Below are 19,942 nucleotides of genomic sequence, written 5' to 3' on the forward strand. Positions count from 1 at the left end.
CTGCGCGTACTGTAAACTCCCAACTGCCGAAGCATATGGGACAACATCCATCTGAGTCTTCGCAATATCATCCTGAGGACAGTCCTTTAAGCTCAATTTATCTCCTTTCACTATAGGTGCCGAACAAGGAGAATAATTCTCCATCTCATATCTTTTAAGAACCTTAAGGATATAAGATTTCTAAGATAGGCCAAGGACACCGTTAGTTCTGTTACGACAGATCTCGATTCCAAGGACATAAGTGGTCTCACCCATGTCTTTCATATCGAAATGAGAGGAAAGAAAAACTTTTGTTTCATGTAAAAGACTCAAATCATTAGTTGCAAGACGAATATCGTCAACATATAAAACCAAAATTATGAACTTACTCCCACTAGTCTTAATGTAAATGCACTAATCAACAATGTTTTTAGTGAATCCAAAGTTCATAATTACCCTATTGAACTTCTTATACCACTGGCGGGAGGCCTGTTTAAGTCCATAAATTGACTTATTCAATTTACAAACTAAGTTATTTGAGTCATCTATACTGAAACCAGAAGATTGTTGCATGTATACCTTCTCATCCAGATCCCCATTCAGAAAGGCAATTTTCACATATATCTGATGCAGCTCTAAATCAAAATAGGTTACAAGGCCCATGATTATCCTCAATGATTCCTTAGTTGAAACAGGAGAAAAAGTCTCATTATAATCAATGCCCTCTATCTGTGTGAAACCTTTTGCAACAAGCCTAGCCTTGTACCTCTGCACATGACCTTTAGAGTCTGTTTTGGTTTTATAAACCCATTTACAACCAACATGTCTAACTCCATTAGGTCGAGGTACAAGATCTCACACTTGATTCTTTGCCATAGAGTCAAGCTCTTCTTTCATGACATTAATCAAATGTGTTGATCTTTCACTTTTAATGGCTTCTGCAAATGTGAAAGAATCTTTATCAATGTCTATGAAATCATTTGACTCTTGTAAATACACCACATAGTCTGGATGGATAGCAGATTTCCTAATTCTGGTGGACCTCCATACAGGTGTTACAGGTGGTTCAAAATGAGCCTTTATATCCTGTTGTTGTTGTATATCTTCATCAACAACCGGATCTAGTTGGGATTGATATTCATTGACTGGACTTTCTCTTATATTACTCGAAGGAACAATGATAGAGAAAATCAGGTATTTATCCTTAGCAGGTGATAAACCTGAATCATGCATTTCCTCAAAATCAATATTTTGAGATGCATCTATCCCAACAGAACCATTTTCAAGAAATCTTGCTTTATCTGTTTTCACTATCTGTGGTGTATAAGATGGACAATAAAACCTAAAACCTTTCGATCTTTCTGGATAACCAATGAAGAAACCACGAGTTGTCGTAGGATCAAAAGCTTTTATTTGTGGGTTATACAATTTAGCTTCTGCTGGACATCCCCATATGTGCATATATGATAAAGAAGGTTTTCTACCAGTCCATAACTCGTAAGGAGTCTTTTGAACAACATTCGTAGGAACCTTATTCAGAATATGCATTGCAGTCCTAAGAGCTTCACCCCACAAGGTCAAAGGGAGGTTTGAGTGATTCAACATTGCTCGAACCATTTCTTTAAGCGTATGGTTTCTTCTTTCAGCTACACCATTCTGGTAAGCACTACCAGGCATGGTATACTGAGGTACAATGCCTTCCTCTTTTAGAAACCACGCTAATGGACCTTCTTTTTGTCCCATCTCAGTGAAACGACCATAATATTCGCCACCTCTATCATACCTGACAATTTTAATAACTTCACCGGTTTGTTTCTTTACTTCTTTCTTGAAGTCCTTAAAAACCTGAAAGACCTCTGACTTTTCAGATAATAAGTAGAGATACATATACCGTGAGTAATCGTCTATAAAGGTGAAAAAAATATTTTTCACCCGTATAACACAGTGAAAAAGGGCCGCAGACATCCGTATGCACTATTTCTAACTTTTCATTGCTGCGTTTGGCATCTTTTTTATATGTGTTAGACTGCTTAGCCTTTATGTAGTCAACACATGGCTCTACATTCGTAAAATCAAGGGATCCAAGGATTCCCTCTTTCACGAGTCTTTGGACTCTCTCTTTCGAGATATGTCCTAACCTTCGATGCCAAAGCAAATATGATTGATTATCCTTTAGGCCACGTTTATTGCCAATCATTGTGTTCTCAATGGAGTGAGATTCCCGAATTTGGAATTTGGTTCTTAATCAATACAAACCATCATACATATATGCAGAACCTATATTCATTGAATTTTTCATAATAATAAGTTGAGATTTCTCAAATTTAAATACAAAGTCAAACTTATCAAGTTTTGAAATTGAAATTAGGTTCCTACTATAAGATGACACATAAAATGCATCGACCAAATCCAATATAAATCCTGACTCCAACATAATTCTGCAGGTCCCAACGCTCTTGACATGCGAACGCATCTTATTTCTTGAGAAGATGCTTCTTTCATGCTCCGTTGGTTCCCTTTTGTTCAGAAATGCCTACAAAGAGTTGGCAATGTGCACCGTGGCACCAGAATCAATCCACCAACTATGCAATGGAACATGAATTAGATTGCACTCATGAGAAATGAATGACCTATTACCTTTATTTTCGAGCAACTTCTTGTACTTCAAACAGTCCACCTTCTTATGCCTCTTCTTTTTACAGAAGAAACACTTCATAGAAGGGCCTCCTAACTGGGATTTAGCTTTCGCCTGAGAGTTTGAACTCTCCCCAGTGGCTTTCTTCTGATTCTTCTTTTTGAATGAGCTTTTCTTTGACCTCAACCTCTGTTTATCCTTATGAGAATCCATATGTGCACTTGACACCCTCTCACCCTTCAATCTCTCCTCTTCCTCAACACACTTGGCCAAGAGGTCATTAAAAGACCACTCATCATTATGTGTGTTGTAGGAGATTTTAAAGGGTCCATACTCAGTAGGTAACAAAGTTAAGATCATATGGACTAAGAAGGAGTCAGAGATGGCGAACTTCATGTCATTCAGTTGAGTCGCAATATTTCTCATTTCCAAAATGTGTTGTCGGATGTGACTGTCACCAACATATTTCATAAACACTAATTTGGACATGAGCGTACTGGCCCTTGCCTTATTAGAAGTGACGAACTAAGCCTCAATGGCTCCCAGAAATTCCTTATCAGACCTACAATGAGGAATGACACCTCGAATATTCTTAGCTACTCGAGATTGCAAAAGCAAAAAGCTAAGTCTGTTTGAGCGCTCCCACTTCTCAGAGGCAGTCTCTGATCGGCTGTACTCTGCTCTGTAAGAGCGGGAGGTTCGTCAATTCTAAGGGCCATATCTAAATCCATATAGCCTAAAGTGAATAATACAATTTCTTTCCATTCAGAAAAATTTGATTCATCTAAGATAGGGATATTATTTGAATCATCGATATGGAAGAAACTTGATAAAATAAGGAACGAAAACGGAAAGACATTACTATTATTGCTCAGATGAGACTCGTGTTGAAAAGGTAAAAGTGAGACCCTTTAGTTTCACCTTTTCTGAGACAAGCATAGTTGAGCTATTATCGTTCCACTTTGGTAAAAACGACAATGCTCATAGTTGCTCCGTCTCTTCAATTCTCAAGGAATTGACTTCAGTTGATGAAACTAGCAGATCATGTAACCAGAGGCAATTCAGCATTGTACCTTTGATTACGAACATGCTTCATGGGCTAGAATACACATCTACTATCACACCCTGTGTAAATTTGGAACACGACCTACCTTTGGGTAAAATCAATGTTTCATAAATTCACACACATTCATAATAACAAATCTTAATACGGTCCAAAGAATCCTTAATTAACACGACTCAGATCACTTTGGTGATTACATGAATCGGTCAATCAAGATCTTTTACCGAAAAATCTATTCGTATTATGGAGCACGCCCATGCACACATTTTAATGCATGTATATTCATGACATAATATAAGTTCATACTTCAACAAATATGCATAAACTAATTTTCATGAATTTAGTTATAATTCATGCTTAAAATCATCATGCACAACTTAACCAACGCTAAATACATGAATTAACATGCATAAGTCATGCATTATTCAAAATAAATACTTTATAAAGCATGAAAAAATAACAAAAACATGCTTATATGGGTAAAACCCAGGGTCCTCAAGTAGGAACTGGTCTACAAACACTCTGAACCAGTCTAAAACCGCCCCGAACCGGTCATCTAAGGGTCTGAACTGGTTCTAAACCTTATAAACCATGAACAAAAGTTCATAAAACCCTATAATCGTATACCAAAATCCCTGTATCTCTTTATATTTATGAAAACAGGGCCTCAACATCTCGGAACCGATGAAAAACTGGAAAGAACCGGTCAAAAACAGTTTCGAACCGGTTCCGGAAGGGGTCGGATCAGGTTCTTGATCCGATTCAGTCTTAATAGTGTTCGGATCCTGCTTTCATGGATCCAACCCGGTTTAAATGGGATCCGGGTCTGACCCGACCCATACTTGATACGGGTCAGACTCGGCCCAAACAGAACCCGGGTTAGACCTGGTCCGAAATGGACCCGAGTTAGACCCAGTTTGAAACAGACCTAGGTCGGACTCGGTCCAAAATGGACCCCGGGTTAGACCCGGTCCGAAGCAGAACCGGGTTAGACCCGGTCCGAAACAGAACTGGGTTAGACCCGGTCCAAACGGACCCCGGGTCAGACCCGACTCTTAATGGACCCGGATCGGACCCGGTCCTAAATGGACCCGATTCTTTCCGGATCAGGCCCAGACCCGGTACCATTATGGGTCCGGGTCAGATCCAAAAATAAATAGCAGACCCGATCCACACAAAATGGGTTTGGATCGGGTCTGTCATCGAGTCTCCATGCCGGACCCGATCCGGTTCTCTGTTAAAATGAAACAAAAACCTGATTTCTGTTTAATTTTAACAGAGAAACCGAAAGGGTTTCCACCCTTTTCGGTTCCACGGTGACCCACGTCACCAAACGGCGACCATCGCCGCCTGCCGGCGACCGACGACATTCCACCGACGACTGAAGTCGCCCCATGGCGACGTCTATCCGACGACAGTCTCCTGGCTTCGACAGATCCAAATGGCGGCAGCAGCCATTTCCGGATGCCCTAATGTCTTCCGACGACACCCCAGCGACACCAGCAAGGCCGTCGGCGACCGACGGCTGCCCATGCCGGCAAATCGCCCCACGTCGATCAACCTCGGCGAACCCTGCCCCCCCGGCGACAGGTAAGGGTTACTTTTTTTTTTATTTATTGTCGCCAGAGTAACTTGTAAACCGGCAATGAGGTTGGGCAACCCGTGGCACCAGCAAGTTCGCCGCTGTCACCTGCAGCTCTCCAGCAAAAGCCCCCAGCCGAAAACCCCATGCCCGACGGCTGAAATGGAAAACAGAGAAAAGGGGGTTTTTAAACCCCTTTCGCCATCTGTCGGCCACATCTTCAGGCGAAAGCACACCGGCGAGGGTAAACCCCTCTGCAGCCCAACGACCACAGGCGATACGGGGATTTACCTCTGCCGGCGATGAATCCACCGGCGATCCCTAGCGAAGGCAAAACCTCCCTGCAGCCCGACGGCCACAGGTATACTGCGATCCTTCTTTCTTTTCTTTTATAAGGATTTGGTCTGCCGCTCGGGATGTTTGTCGCCTCATGACGACCATCGCCGCGTATCGGTGGTTGTTGCCCCACGGCGACTTCACTGGCGCCCAATGGCAGAGGTTTTTCGTGGATGTGATGCCGGAAAAACGTTGTCGCTCCATGGCGGCATCGACTATATTCTGAATACAGATGAGTCAGGCTCAATCTGTTATAGTCGCCCGACAGCCATAGACGCTGCAATACATCGAAAGGTTTTACACGACCACGCGTAATAGAAATGCATGAGTGTGGGCCCATAACCCAATGTTGGCGAATCCATGTAAAACAAACATTGACAGAAAGCGTACTTGAATTCGCCATAGTTCGTGTAGGAAATTCAGCGTTCTTCTCAGCCGGTCGACGCCCACAATGAGCTCAGACCTTAAGTCGACGGTGAGCAGGACCCTGTTCCACTGTATCTGAATGCGGAACTGAATTTGGCAGGGAAATGCTATGAATCTTTCATCATACTTGTAGCCCCTAACCCCTTATGTAATGAGAGATTAGGCAGTTACGTGAATGTGGTTTTCTCTACATTCACGTAACTCCCACCCATTATCCCCATTACGTGGTCACTAACGTGACCCACTAATGGGTGTCACTTCAGGTCACACGGATTGGACCCAAAACCCATAATGTCTAACATGTTTGACAAGCAGTCTAGGTTCAAATCTTATGGGTGTTATCGTGTAAGCCAAAGCTTGGTGACTCTCTGGGGTTAAGAGGTAAGCCCTCAAAGTTCGAAGCAGGTTATATGTCCCCCCCCCTCGAACAGAGCAATTAGCTACATCTCATGTTCGGGGGTCCCAAAGAGCACCACGTATGTAAGCATGTGCATCTCGTATCTCCATGTTTGTCAGCATTAATTAGCGTCGGAGTTTGATGCGATTGCAAAGACTTAAGTACCCTCTCCTTCATTGGTGAAAAAAAAAATGACGATTCTTGAAAAGGAGTGGTTGTAAAGACTTAAGTGCCTCGAAGATGATTATTTAAGACCCAGTCTCTGCACTGCAGGATTATCCGAGAAAGAAATCTCCCCTGGAGAAGGTCATGAACATCAACCCTCTCACTCTCTCTCTCTCCCTTCTATTTCTGCTTCTGTGCACATCCAACAGAAGATCCTACATTGCTCCATCAAGCACCGACTGACCTGCACATTGACTGTTGTGGAGCCTGATTCAGAGTTTTTACCCTTACAAGAGGAGGGTTTGGGGGCTCCTCTTAGCGTGGGTAGCATCATTCAACTAAATGAGTTGTGGATCCTGATTCAGAGTTTTTACCCTTACAGGAGAGGGGTCTGGGGGCTCCTCCCAGCATGGGTAGCATCATTCAACTTGAAGAGTTGTGGAGTCTGATTTAGAGTTTTTACCCTTACAGAAAGGGGGGTCTGAGGGCTCCTCCCAGCGTGGGTAGCATCATTCAACTTGAAGAATTATGGAGTCTGATTCAGAGTTTTTACCCTTACAAAAGGGGGGTCTGAGGGCTCCTCCCAGCGTGGGTAGCATCATTCAACTTGATGAGTTGTGAAGCTTGATTTAGAGTTTTTGCCCTTATAGGAGGAGGGTTTGGGGGCTCCTCCCAACATAGATAGCATCGTTCAACTTGATTCGTTATGGAGCCAGATTCAGAGTTTTTGCCCTTACAGGAGAAGGGTTTGGGGGCTCCTCCCAGCGTGGGTAGCATCGTTCAACTTGATTAGTTGTGGAACCTGATTTAGAGTTTTTGCCCTTACAGGAGGGGGGTCCGGGGGCTCCCCCCTGGCACGGGTCCTGGGTGTCGTGGTCAAAAAATGCACAGGGTGTTGTGGTGAGAAAGACATATGTTTGTTCCAAGCAAGGTTGGAAGAAATCAATGGAAAATCCAACAGGGAGCATGCCAGAATCAAGATGTGGATGTCAAGCGAGAATGGTGTTGTGCAACTCAAATAACACAAAATAATAAGGGTATGGTTTTTAGTTAAAATGGGGAATGAAATGACAATAGAAATTGCTTAAAATTTACAGAAATAAACTAGACTCAATAACGAAGACACCACTTTTTACGGATTTGGAATATGACCTCCGGTTAAGAAGATATGACCCTAACAAGTTGGTCCTAATTCGGGCAGCGATTTACAGCAATTTGCTTACTGAATAACACTATAAATCGCTATAGCGATTTGCGGAAGACACTATAAATCGCTATAGTGAGATTCAAAAACACTATAAATCGCTATAGCGATTTGCGGAAGACACTGCAAATCGCTATAGTGAGATTCAAAAACACTATAAATCGCTATAGCGATTTGCGGAAGACACTACAAATCACTATAGTGAGATTCAAAAACACTATAAATCGCTATAGCGATTTGCGGAGGACACTACAAATCGCTATAGTGAGATTCAAAAACACTATAAATTGCTATAGCGATTTGCAGAAGACACTACAAATCGCTATAGTGAGATCCAAAAACACTATAAATCGCTATAGCGATTTGCGGAAGATACTACAAATCGCTGTTGAAAAGCCGGATAACACTATAAATCGTTGTGGGGCTCGTTGGAGACCCGAAAATACTACAAATCGCGGTAGGAAAGCTTGATAACACTACAAATCGCTGTTGGAAGCCCCCCAAAAAATTTGGTGCGGAGGGCGCTGCCCCCCGAGCCCCCCGCCAGGGGCGTCCCCTGGACCCCCGCCCGCTGACCGCGCAGCGGGATCCACGCCGGGGGGGAGCCCCCTCCTGTAAGGGCAAAAACTCTAAATCAGGCTCCACAACGAATCAAGTTGAATGATGCTACCCACGCTGGGAGGAGTCCTCAGACCCCCCTTCTGTAAGGGTAAAAACTCTGAATCAGACTCCACAACTCTTCAAGTTGAACGATGCTACAGTCAGTGTGCAGGTCAGTCGGTGTTTGATGGAGCAATGTAGGATCGTCTGTTGGATGTGCACAGAAGTAGAGAGAGAAGGGAGAGAGAGTGAGAGGGTTGATGTTCATGGCCTTCTCTAGGGAGAACTCTTTGCCTCCCTTGACTTCTTCTCTAGAGAGAGAGAGAGAGAGAGAATTTTACAGTGTTTTACGGAGAAAGAAAAAGAAGACTTTGAAGGGTCAACATCATCCTCGACTTTTTGGATGGAGGACACGTTTGTCCTTTTTTTGAACGGAGAAAGAAGAAGAAGACTTTGAAGAGTCAACATCATCCTCGACTTTATAGATGGAGGACATGTTTGTCCTTTTTTTGAACGGTTTGTTTTTTCTTTTTTGAATGAAGGACATTTTTGTCATTTTCTCAAACCATCACTTTATGAGAAGAATAGCAAAAAAGGGCACTTAAGTCTTTGCAACAACACCAGCGATGCAAAGTTATGTCAACATACACGGGAATACGAGCCCCATGTGCTTGTATACGTGGTGCTCATTCAAAGCCCCGAACACAGACGTGGGATTCAGTGAATCATCTGGGGGGAACATACACCACCCTTCTCCTCAAAGTTTGATGCGGCGTTAGGTCTTTGAGCATAGGGTGGTTTATCGCGGTAAAAATAAAAGAAAAAGAAAATCACATCCACTACGTAACGTCCTAGAGGCATGTCGGTACCAAACAAATGCCCTGGTGATACTAAAAAGGCTTTTAAGGATCCAAAGAGCGGTAGAAAATGCAACCCCATGGAAGTGCTCCGTACCACCTAGATGTTATTGTGATGATTTTCAGTATCACCTGATCTCAACCCAAGAAAGTGGCCCTCTTTCGTAGGAAATGTAGTGAAACAAACGCCCTCAAAAGAGGCAACGAAGCAGGACACGCGTAACCTTTCACGCGATAGAAAAGGGCACGGTGTTGAGGCCGAAGGCCGGTGCAAAGGACACGTTCCCCCTGCACACCTCAAAAACTTTGAATGATTCCTCTCTCTCTCTCTAACCTGGTTTCTGTTCTTCATCAGCTGCACAGATTCAGATGCAACGGTGCGGTCAAGGATGGAGGCAGAAGATGACGAGTCGGTTTGCGCGGGAGATGGTGGTTGCAGAGTAGAGCGCGATGGATGAGTTGCCTGGATCGTTGGGCACAACTGGAAGCCTCTCTCTGAGGCTCGGCCAGACCCTCCTCTCCTTAGCTGCCCTCCTCATCATGTCGGTTGGTGTCCAATTCCATCAATACACCGCTTTCCTTTCTCCAACCATGAAGAGATCTACCCAACCAGTTTTTGTATACCTGAAATCGAGTTAGGAAAGGAATACAACACGCGAAAGACAGGACTGTAATCACAATCAAAGCAATCAACCATTCACACTAGATCAACGCCCCGTCCTCACGGACTGGGCAATAACAGAAAAAGAAAAAGAAAAAAACCCTCAATTCAAATGAAGAATGTGATCACAAGATCACTTGCTTAGAATAAGAACAAACCCTCCTTTAATGGCTATCTTGAAATCTATAAGAATATTGTAAATCTCATGTTCTTCATCATGGATATATCTGAATCTTGTTCACATCCAAAATATATAAAGTCAGGGTCGACTCAGATCCAGGTTCAAATCAGATAAGCATACGTGGATCGTTCCAGGTCATAATGAGGTCAGACCCAAGTCGATTATATATCTTTTCCCTTAAAATTCAGTTTATTTTATCTATTTTCATGAAATATAAACCTAACCCACCATTCAAAAGTTGGAACTTGTAGTGGATCTATCCTCACCTGACTCATATCCAGCCTATTTTCAACTATATTATTTATGAGGGGTGTAACCAGGTTGGATCTGGTTTAAAAACTACACAAAAATCTACCAATGCGAGTTGAGTTTGGGCTCGTGTTTGTTATAATTTTGTCCTATGTAAATTGTAATGGGTCGATTTTTAATTAGACCTATTTTTCACATCACATTTAAAATTAGACCTAAACAAACCGGGTACTGACCTAAAGCTGGCTTTGGGGTTTGGTATTAGAAATGCTAAATGGGTCAGTTTAAATCAGATCAGATCCATATATTGTATATCCAAATCCATATAGGATTGGGAAAAAAATATGGTTGAGTTTGCTTAAATCTAGGTCAGAATCAGGTAAAAAAAGTGTCATTGGATATAAGTTGAACTTCCTAATCTAACCCTTTTTACCTTATATTTTACAAATTTTCAATTAATCCAATACCAGATTGACTCATATGATGACCAGATCCTATATGTTTGAATATGTAGAACCAAATCTTTAATAGGATCTATTCTTCAAAAACCAGACCCACTACTATATCAAGCTGCCTAGGGCTGGGAAACAAGCCTAGCTGCTTGTGGCTCAGCTCATCTTCATCTTGTAATTCAAAATCGTAAAATAGGCTCCGCAAGATAAACATGAACAATAGTTACTGGACTCTGATCGACTTGTACAAGCTCGTTAAGTTGTAAAAAATATATTTTAGATATATTTTACATCATATTGTATATGTAAAACATATGATTGAACTAATTTGTTTGCATAAAATATGATTAATGGTAAAGTTTTATTGCTTGTAACGCTGAAACAATGCATTTTTTTTAATTATATTTCTTTCAGCTCTAAAAGAATGTATTTTTTTTGTAAACAAGCCAACTTGAACTCAGCTTGTTTAACTCAGACTCATTATGAGCTCGAACTGGGTTGGCTCGCAACAAGAATGAGCCAAGCTTGAACACTTCAAGCTCATTCGCTCAGCTCATTTTCGGCCCTACCTGTGTCCAACCTATTTCACTACCAGGTGCTCGAGAGAGAGAGAGAGAGAGAGAGAGAGAGAGAGAGAGAGAGAGAGAGAGAGCCGAAAGAGGATCAACATTATCACACATGAAGATCAACAAAATGTTGAACCCAACAAAATAGAAAACAAAACTAAAATATAGAAAAACAAAAGCAAAAGGAAAAGAAACTACAGCCAGCTAGCAACAAACAACAAAGCCAAGCTCAACCAGGATCCTCTGGAAAAGAAGGAACCACCGATGAGTGAACGTTGTTCAGACGGAAGGAGAGGTCTCTAAGATGCATACGTAGAATCGCGTATACATCAACCAAGATTTTATGGACAAGATTGTTAAGGATGACCGGAATTTGACGGAAAGTAGCATCATTGCGTGTCATCCAAAAAAACCACCAAGTAGTAAGCAACCATGTCTTCCAGATCAGTCTCCACCGCTTGCAACGTCTAATTTCAATAGGGCCTAGGAGCAGATCAAGCGCAAAAGACTCCTCTTTAACAATTACGTTCGGAGATCTTCACGTGCTATTAAATAGGGCCACGAAGATTGGGCAGGACCAGAATAAATGAAAAGTAGTTTCTTCAGCAGCTTGACACAACACACACCAACTTGGGAACTGAAAGCTCAACTTCTTTAAATAACTGTGAGTCTGAACCCTATCATGCAAAATTAACCAAGCCAAGACCTGAGATCTTGGGGTAGGGCCCTTACCCCATAACGCATACTCAGGGAACCAATCTGCCCCTGGGGCGAGCAACGATCTATACACTTTATGGGTGTGGAACGCACCATTTGGTGCAATAGCCCAATGCAACCACTGATCATAATTACTTGTATCCCCAATTTGATCTCTGAAGGACGATAAGGCTCTCAGCCACATGCTTCGCAAGTGCGAGATCGCCAGCCCCTGGGTTCCATGACGAGAGTTAGATAAATCAGGAGCACCATATTTAGCATGAAGCAAACGAGCACAAGGAGAACCTGGTTGATGGGCCATCCAACATTGCTTGGCCACAAGAGCAATACTCCTCTGTCTTGGAGCAAAAACACCTAAGCCAGCCATACGCTTAGGTAACACCAACGTTCGCCAACCAACCAAATGGCGCTTACTCTTAAGATGACACCCAGACCAAAGAAAATCCGTCATTAAACGACAAATCTGCTTCTCCACGCCCACCGGCATCACGAACATTGACATGAAGAATTCAGGGATAGAAGAAAGAACATGTTTGATTAAAGTCAGACGGCCAACAATGGAGAGATAAGACGCCTGCCACGAAAAAAACTTGTTTTTCACTTTTTGAATAGTTGGAGCCCAAGCAGCGGAAGATAGGCGCTTCACTTGTAACGGCAGGCCCAAATACGTCATCGGCAACTCAGAGATTGCACAATTGAAAATCCGTTGACCCGCTGCAAGCATAGGATACTGAACATTGAACATAGTAATAGAGCATTTGCTATCATTTAGGGAAAGCCCAGAAAGAGAAAGAAAAAACTGGAGAATAAGCTTGAATCTAAGCATTTGTTGCACGTTTGCTCGCCCAAAAATAATCATATCATCAGCATAAATAAGAATATGGTCTGAAAAATCTGGAAGATCTAGAGGATCTATCAGGCGCTTCTCCGCAGCACGCTTGAGCAACACCACGAGACCCTCAGCAATGACATTGAACAACAAAGGCGATAGAGGGCAGCCTTGCCTTAGTCCACGCCCCAATTTGATCTGACCACCTCTAGTGCCGTTAATCTTAATCATGGCCTGAGCATTAGAGACCAATTCCCTCACCCACCCAGAAAAACGACGACCAATGCCAAAATTGGATAACATTTGAAATAAGAAGGGCCAATGCACAGAATCAAAGGCTTTATGAAAATCTAATTTAAGAGAAAAATAGGCCTGACCACTAAGATGTAAGGAGTGAATGACTTCAGAGGCCAAGATGAATGAATGTTGAATCCTCTTATTGTGGATAAAGGCAAACTGAGAGTTAGAAAAAATTTGGTGAGCCACGACCTTCAGCCTATTACCCAACACCTTGGCAATCATCCGATAAAGGGCACTCATAACAGAAATCGGACGAAACCTAGAGATATCAGTAGCAGCATCATCTTTCGGAATTAAAAAAATAATTGCCAAGTGGGTTTGAATAGGCAATCTGGAGTTGCGATAGAACTCATCAAACATGTTAATAACATCAGGCTTCACACAAGGCCAAAAAATTCTGAAGAAATTCACATGAAACCCATCATAACCTGGAGCTTTCCACCCTGACAAACCTTTGATTGCCCTAAAAATCTCATCTTCAGAGAACTTCATTTGCATAATTCTAGCTTGATCTTGCCGAATCGAACCAACAAAAACAGACTAATGACACCATTCGCAGTAAGTGAAACAAAATATAAATCTTTGAAATACTGAGTGACAGCTGAAATAACGTGCTGATTAAGGAACGAAACATTCCCAATAGTGATTGATGGGATGACATTCTTCCTATGACAATGAGAAGCATATGAGTGAAAAAATTTAGTATTACCGTCTCCGGCCGCAAGCCATTTCACCCTTGCCCGTTGCTTCCATCTAATTTCCTCTTTGACCCTCCAGTTCTTCAAAAGCGTTGATAACTCAAAAGATCTGGCCTGCAAACTTTGCAAGTGTGAATCAGATAGAGACTCCGGGGAAGACATAGTTTGATACAATGCTGAAATCTCTTGCTCCCAAGCAGTCATTTGCTGAAATTTAACCACGTCTCGATTATGGAGCCAAGCTTTGATATCCTTAGCGAGACGAGACAACTTCTCATGACACCGAATAGCTGCCCACTGCTCATTGGAGGGCTTGTTCCAAGAGTCTGAAATAATAGTATGAAAATCTGGCTCCTGGAGCCACCATTGTTCAAACACAAAACTCCTGGCGGAATTAAACCCCCCCCCCCCCCAAGTAGTGATTAACTGACCATGGTCCGAGATAGAAGGAGCCAGCAAGACACATTTGACATCTGGAATGAGATCCAGCAAATTTGGAGTGATAAAAACCCTGTCAAGAACTCTGCAGCATGGGCGAATTCGCCTATTCGACCAAGAGTAACGCTCCCCACTAAAAGGGATTGGGTACAGGTGATGCCGATGAACAAAATCTTGAAAACCTCGCATAGATGGATTTGGAAGAACGGGTTATTAGAATCCTGAATAGACAAAAGGCAATTAAAGTCTCCCATAAGAAAATGGTACTCCCCGTTTGAGACGACGATCCTATTTAAGTCATTCCAGAAAGCAGGCCTCATGACAGCGTGATTAGGGCCATATACAACAGTGACCACAACCCTCCTGCCACTGTCTTGCAAAGTGAAGGCAACAGACAAAGAAAACAGACCCATGTCCAGTTGAGAAATATTTAAAGATTGCTTCCCCAAAATAAGGATGCCACCGGCATGGTTGACCGCAGGCTTAAAAAAATAGTCAGCACCCCTCCATATACTAGAGGCAACAGAGCGAGAAACTTCATCCATCTTAGTTTTACAAATAGCAATCAGGTCAGGCTTCTTCTGACTAACCCAATTCGCCAGAAACCTACGCTTAGTGGGGCAATTCAAGCCCCTGATATTCCAGCAAAGAGACTTCATGACACACACAATCTGGAAAAATCCGGGGGGTGTGTGACCTCGCTGACCTTTGTGGAGACCTGCCATCGAAAGTCGTAACATTGAGTGGGTTGCTCCTCTTGCTTCTACTACCACTGCTAACTTGTCGGTGCCGAACAACCCTCATACGCTGAGTAGCCCTCGAAGGACCGGGAGAATCACCCCTTAGATCAGAGACAATATCAAGTGAATGACCTAATGAGCCACCTAGGATAGTAGAGACTACCGAAATGGTAGATACCATATCGACAGTTATATGATGCAGCTGAGCTGAGGAGAGAGAGATATCAAGCATCCGGGCTGCCTCTTCAACCTCAACACCCAAGGGCGACAGAGGGGGGGACTGTCGAGGAACAGGTGGAGAGGAAGGGAGAGCCACACTTGGGAGAGCCTCACACCTCCAAGAACTACACACAGAATCAGTGACGGTAGATGCAGTAATAGTGGCCTCAGTAACGACCGGCGATAAAGAAAAAGGAACCGATAAACCAATAATCATGCATCTGTGAGCCTCAGTCGAACGAGCATTAAACGCTATAATGTGAACCGCCATATAATCAAAGCGCCTCAATGGAAAAATAATGAAAGACGATGACAAAATTGACCTTTTTTCACCTATAGCATGACTGTCTAACCGAGTTGCCGATCCACCTCGAGAAGGGGCGCTAGTCGTGTAAGGCACAGAGTCACTAACAGATAAACCATGATGGGCATGAGCATGTGGAATAATGATAGACTTATCACCAGTAGGATAATATTCAGAACTAGTTGCGGCAGATATCTTAGGGCTCCCCAGCAGCACATTCGACGGCCGTTGAAAGCGAGAAGCGAGAAGTCGAGCAGACGTGCTGGGTTTGGCAACGAACGTCGAAGATGTAGATGATAAAGCCGGAACCGTATTAGAACAAGATTTCCTGGTAAGCTGCCTTGGCAGAGCATGTGATAACTGGACCGGGACCCAGATAGTCCCAATCTTAATGGCATGAAAAGAAGTCTGCGGCTCCTGAAGATCTCCAATATGCACCCATGGCGAAAAAGAAGTACGTCGCGAAGGTCGCTTAGAACTCTGACAGGCAAAGTGGGTCCCCAACATAGAAGGTTCGTTGGAGTCAAGAGGCTTCCCGGTTGAATGTTGGTGAGGAGCATTTATTCGCTTTCGCTTCCAAACAGGATGACGACGAGCAAGGAAAGATGAACCACACCTATGGCAGTCAAAGCGTTTCTGAAAATTCAAAGACAAACATGATGCGCACCACCAGTCTCCCGGTCTAGCGCGTCGGAACTGAGATCTTGTGCGAAGGGCACAAAAAAAGCGTTGCCATGAAGATTGAACCTGCTGCCAACCCCGATCAGCGACCCAATGCGGAAGCTCCCGAAAAAAGAAAGGCTGGTCAAGCAGCGCCATGACAGAACAGGCTTCGAGAGGCTCTCTCCTAACGGCACGGATAAATTTTCTGACGTTCGAGATATGAAGAGAGCCTGCATCCAAGCATGAACCAAGAACATCCGAGAGATTGAAAAATAATTGATGCTTGAGTCTGAAAGGCAGGTCAACATCGAAACCCCACCGTCGAAGGGCGAATGCTGCGCCCCAGTCATTAAGAGCATCCTGAATGAAATGGAGGGCCCTCTGATTTGCTCCCAAGGAGCGATCAGAAGCAAGACCCCAAAAAACACGCGGCAAGCGACTCATGAGGAAGAAAGGAGAGAGAGCACCTGGCTGCCGGAGGGACGTTGGATGGTTGCAGAGGGGGGTCGAGGCGATTGCAACTGGTTATGTTTCCGAAGCGGTGAGGGAAGACGCTGAAGAGGTCCGACGATGGTGGCTCCGATGCAGTGAGGGAGGACGCTGCAGAGGTCCGGCGATGGTGACCCTAAGGTCGGGGCGTAGCTGTAGAGGAGGTCGAGCGACGGTGGCTCTGGCACAACGAGGGGCGTCGTGCAGGGGAGGTCTGCCGACGGTGGCTCCTTAGCGGCGGTGAGCGTCGCTGCAGAGCCCGCACGGAGAAGGTCGTCACCACCCACGATCGTTCCTCCCTTCCCACTGTTTGGGCATCTCCCACACGCAGCAGCGAAGGGAGAAGAGGGGCGGCTTCCTGCGGCTGTCCACTACGGCGGCAATATGAGGAGGAGAGGAGGGCAGCACTAGAGGTGGAAGTGCACGCAGGTGATGGTGGCTCCGATGCAGAGAGGGAAGAAGCTGCAGAGGTTCGGCGACGGTGGCACCGAAGCAGTGAGGGACGACGCTGCAGAGGGTGACCCTAAGGTCGGGCGATGGCGGGGCGTAGCTGTAGAGGAGGTCGATGGATGGAGGCTCTGCTTTGGCGAGGGGATGAGGGAGAGGATGATCGGGTGAGCTGGAGAGGTTTAGGGAAAGAGTCAGGGAGAGAGAGAGAGAGAGAGAGAGAGAGAGAGAGAGAGAGAGAGAGAGAGAGAGAGAGAGAGAGGTTGTGCTAATGATAGGTAGAACAAATTTCTTAACAATTAGGGCCTTTAATTTGGAAAAGGTGTTTGAGTAAAATGGCCATTCTAAACGGATAACTAACAGAAGTTATGGAGGTAACTAACCTGAGTGTCATTTGCTTAACCCAAATAAAACCTTTGGCGGGAAGTTGAAAACCTCCAAACTTTTTGTATGCACATGAATTAGGCCAAAAAGTTTTATGGTTATTTAAAAATTCCCCTAATAATTAATGTTCCCTTTCTCTCTTGTGGTTAATCTAGAATTATCTATATTTAACTTTAGGTAACTGTTAATATTGTTCATAATTTTGACTTTGGTAATTTTGGTAGTATTGCCTACTCTCTCTCTAACATCCCCACGAGATAGTTTTCCTAATCTCTCTCCCTCTCTATAAGTTTTCCTAATCTCTCTCTCTCCCTCTCTTTCTCTCTCGTGAGAGGGGCATAGTTACAAATGTCTTGACAATTTAAAATGACACTGAAACCTAACAAATATATATGTATTTTTTAAAAAGTTAAACAAAAAATATATTTTGGCGCACCAATGTCTCTCTTCCGTCTTTAAGAAGAAATTGCCTTTTGAAAATGCTCTCTGTTAATCCTTTTATAACATGGTTACAAATTTGTTATAGTAAGTTGACATAAAATTAGCTTGTGGGGAGTTGTGAGTTTCATTTAACAAGATCGAGTGACCAATTCTCGAGCATTATGATATCAATACTGAATTTGATTTTGATGGGTTGAGAGAATATAAGTCGACCAGAGGAGCGACCGAACCACAGACACCTCTGGCAGAATGGAAGACGCTTCCTTTGTACTTCATATGTGGAGCAAGCATAAATCAGGTCCATGAACGCACAGCACAAGGAGATTCTTTTTCCCAAAGGAACCAAGTTCTGTTATTGTGAAAGGAAAACAAGCAGAGGCAGCATCCTACTCAACTGGAAACAGATGCAACCACGCCTATGGTCAACTTAAGAATCCTCTATCCAACAGAACGAACAAACTTTTTTTTTCACAAGTTTATAGAATCAGAAAATCAACAATTAAAACAAGTGGATTATGGAAAGATCGATGGTTTAAATACCCAACAAGGAGTGTCAGATTTCTGAATCTCAAAATTGGTGGATTTACAACCAAAATTTGAATTAAGAGAAAAACAACCACCTGCGTCATAGTTTTGAATGCAGCACAACCATCTGAACTAAATGCCCATTTGCAGGATGTAGCTCCTTGGTGCTCCTATTATAGGCATTCATTTATTTAACTTCAATCTTGCACAATTGTTTTTTTACACAAATTGAGCAAAGCCAAAATAGACATGCTTTTGATCTAGAAAAGAGATATTGGAGAGAGAGAGAGAGAGAGCATGAAGGATTGCCTCCGGTCTATGAACGGTTTGAAACACAAATTTATTATTGCTCAAATCAAGAAGCCATATATACAAGAAAGTTCATAAGAAAATGACTTCTTACTCTTGTTCTGTTCAAACTTCAAACAGCTATCTAGTGACGATAATGGGTATGGTGATCCCTTGGAGCTTTGCACTTGCAATCGTGGATCTGTGTGCAATTATTACAGGATATACACTTCGTCAAACAGGTCTCGTGGTGACTGTAGTCATTGGCGACTGGGTAATTTCGCAGAATGTGTTTTCTCTCGTTTGCTACTTCTCTTTATCTTGTGGTTTGCTTCATGGTTTTCCCTGTTTCCATAACACTCTATCAAGACAATACATTCTTGGCAAGAGACAGGTCTTGTCGATGCTTTCGCTAGCCGCAGCTTGCGCATCGGTGGGAGTTGCAGATTTTCTGCTCATCAGCGGTGGGCCTTTCTGTCCTCCAAAGTACTGTGGTAGATACCAGCTCTCTGCTGCAATGGCTTTCTTGTCCTGGTCCTTGACTGTGGTTTCTACTCTTGTTAATTTCTGGTTGTTGGCTTCCTGATAAGAGGTTAAGCACAACCATGCTAATGTTAGAATTTCTATACTAGATTAATCATTTTCTCACTCATATTCCTTAAGAGATGCCACATCACTAATTTGTACATAATTATATTCTTTATCTACCTAGACATAAGTTAATAAAGAAAAAGAAATTTTTTAAGTTGTTATATCTGGTTCTTGTTGGGATAAGCGTGTAATACATGCCATGAACAAATGAACAGTCGGAAATATAAATAAAAACAATACAAGATAACCCCAAATGGTCTGAAACCTCACCTTAGACAAACAAGAAGAAAATGGTATAGATGCAAAATCTAATTGCAGCAGTTTTCTGAGAACTAAGGCTCCACCGTGGTGGTTACTCATGTGGTCGGCCGGGTCCTGTGTCAAGCTGAAGGCCCAGGATCAAATCCCGCTGGTGGGCAAATGAAGGCGGGCCGATTAAGTGACTGGGTTCTCCGTGAGGGTTTTCGTTCATCATCAAGAAAAAAGAAAACCCTTGAGGTGGTGCCTCATCAGAGA

At 43.3% G+C, this 19,942-nt stretch overlaps 1 protein-coding gene across 1 annotated transcript; it reads left to right on the forward strand.

Moving 5' to 3' along the window:
• The first annotated feature begins 9,694 nt into the window (after window positions 1-9,694).
• On the forward strand, window positions 9,695-19,467 carry LOC149835154 (CASP-like protein 5C1). Its single transcript, XM_090010426.1, has 3 exons — window positions 9,695-9,822; window positions 18,974-19,109; window positions 19,230-19,467. Exons 1-3 carry the CDS (start codon window positions 9,695-9,697, stop codon window positions 19,419-19,421), a joined length of 456 nt encoding a protein of 151 aa, XP_089866552.1. The 3' UTR covers window positions 19,422-19,467.
• Window positions 19,468-19,942: the final 475 nt, after the last annotated feature.

Source organism: Nuphar pumila, chromosome 6 (assembly GCF_984573655.1).
Source record: "Nuphar pumila chromosome 6, dmNupPumi1.hap1.1, whole genome shotgun sequence".
Classification (NCBI taxonomy): domain Eukaryota; kingdom Viridiplantae; phylum Streptophyta; class Magnoliopsida; order Nymphaeales; family Nymphaeaceae; genus Nuphar; species Nuphar pumila.

Bases quoted from the DNA above. Each gene is read 5' to 3' on its own strand.
- LOC149835154 (XM_090010426.1), top strand. From the start codon at position 9,695: ATGGATGAGTTGCCTGGATCGTTGGGCACAACTGGAAGCCTCTCTCTG. The intron at 9,823-18,973 runs CCTTTCTCCAAC...TCAAACTTCAAA, and splicing joins TTCCATCAATACACCGCTTT to CAGCTATCTAGTGACGATAA. The intron at 19,110-19,229 runs GTAATTTCGCAG...GGCAAGAGACAG, and splicing joins CTGTAGTCATTGGCGACTGG to GTCTTGTCGATGCTTTCGCT.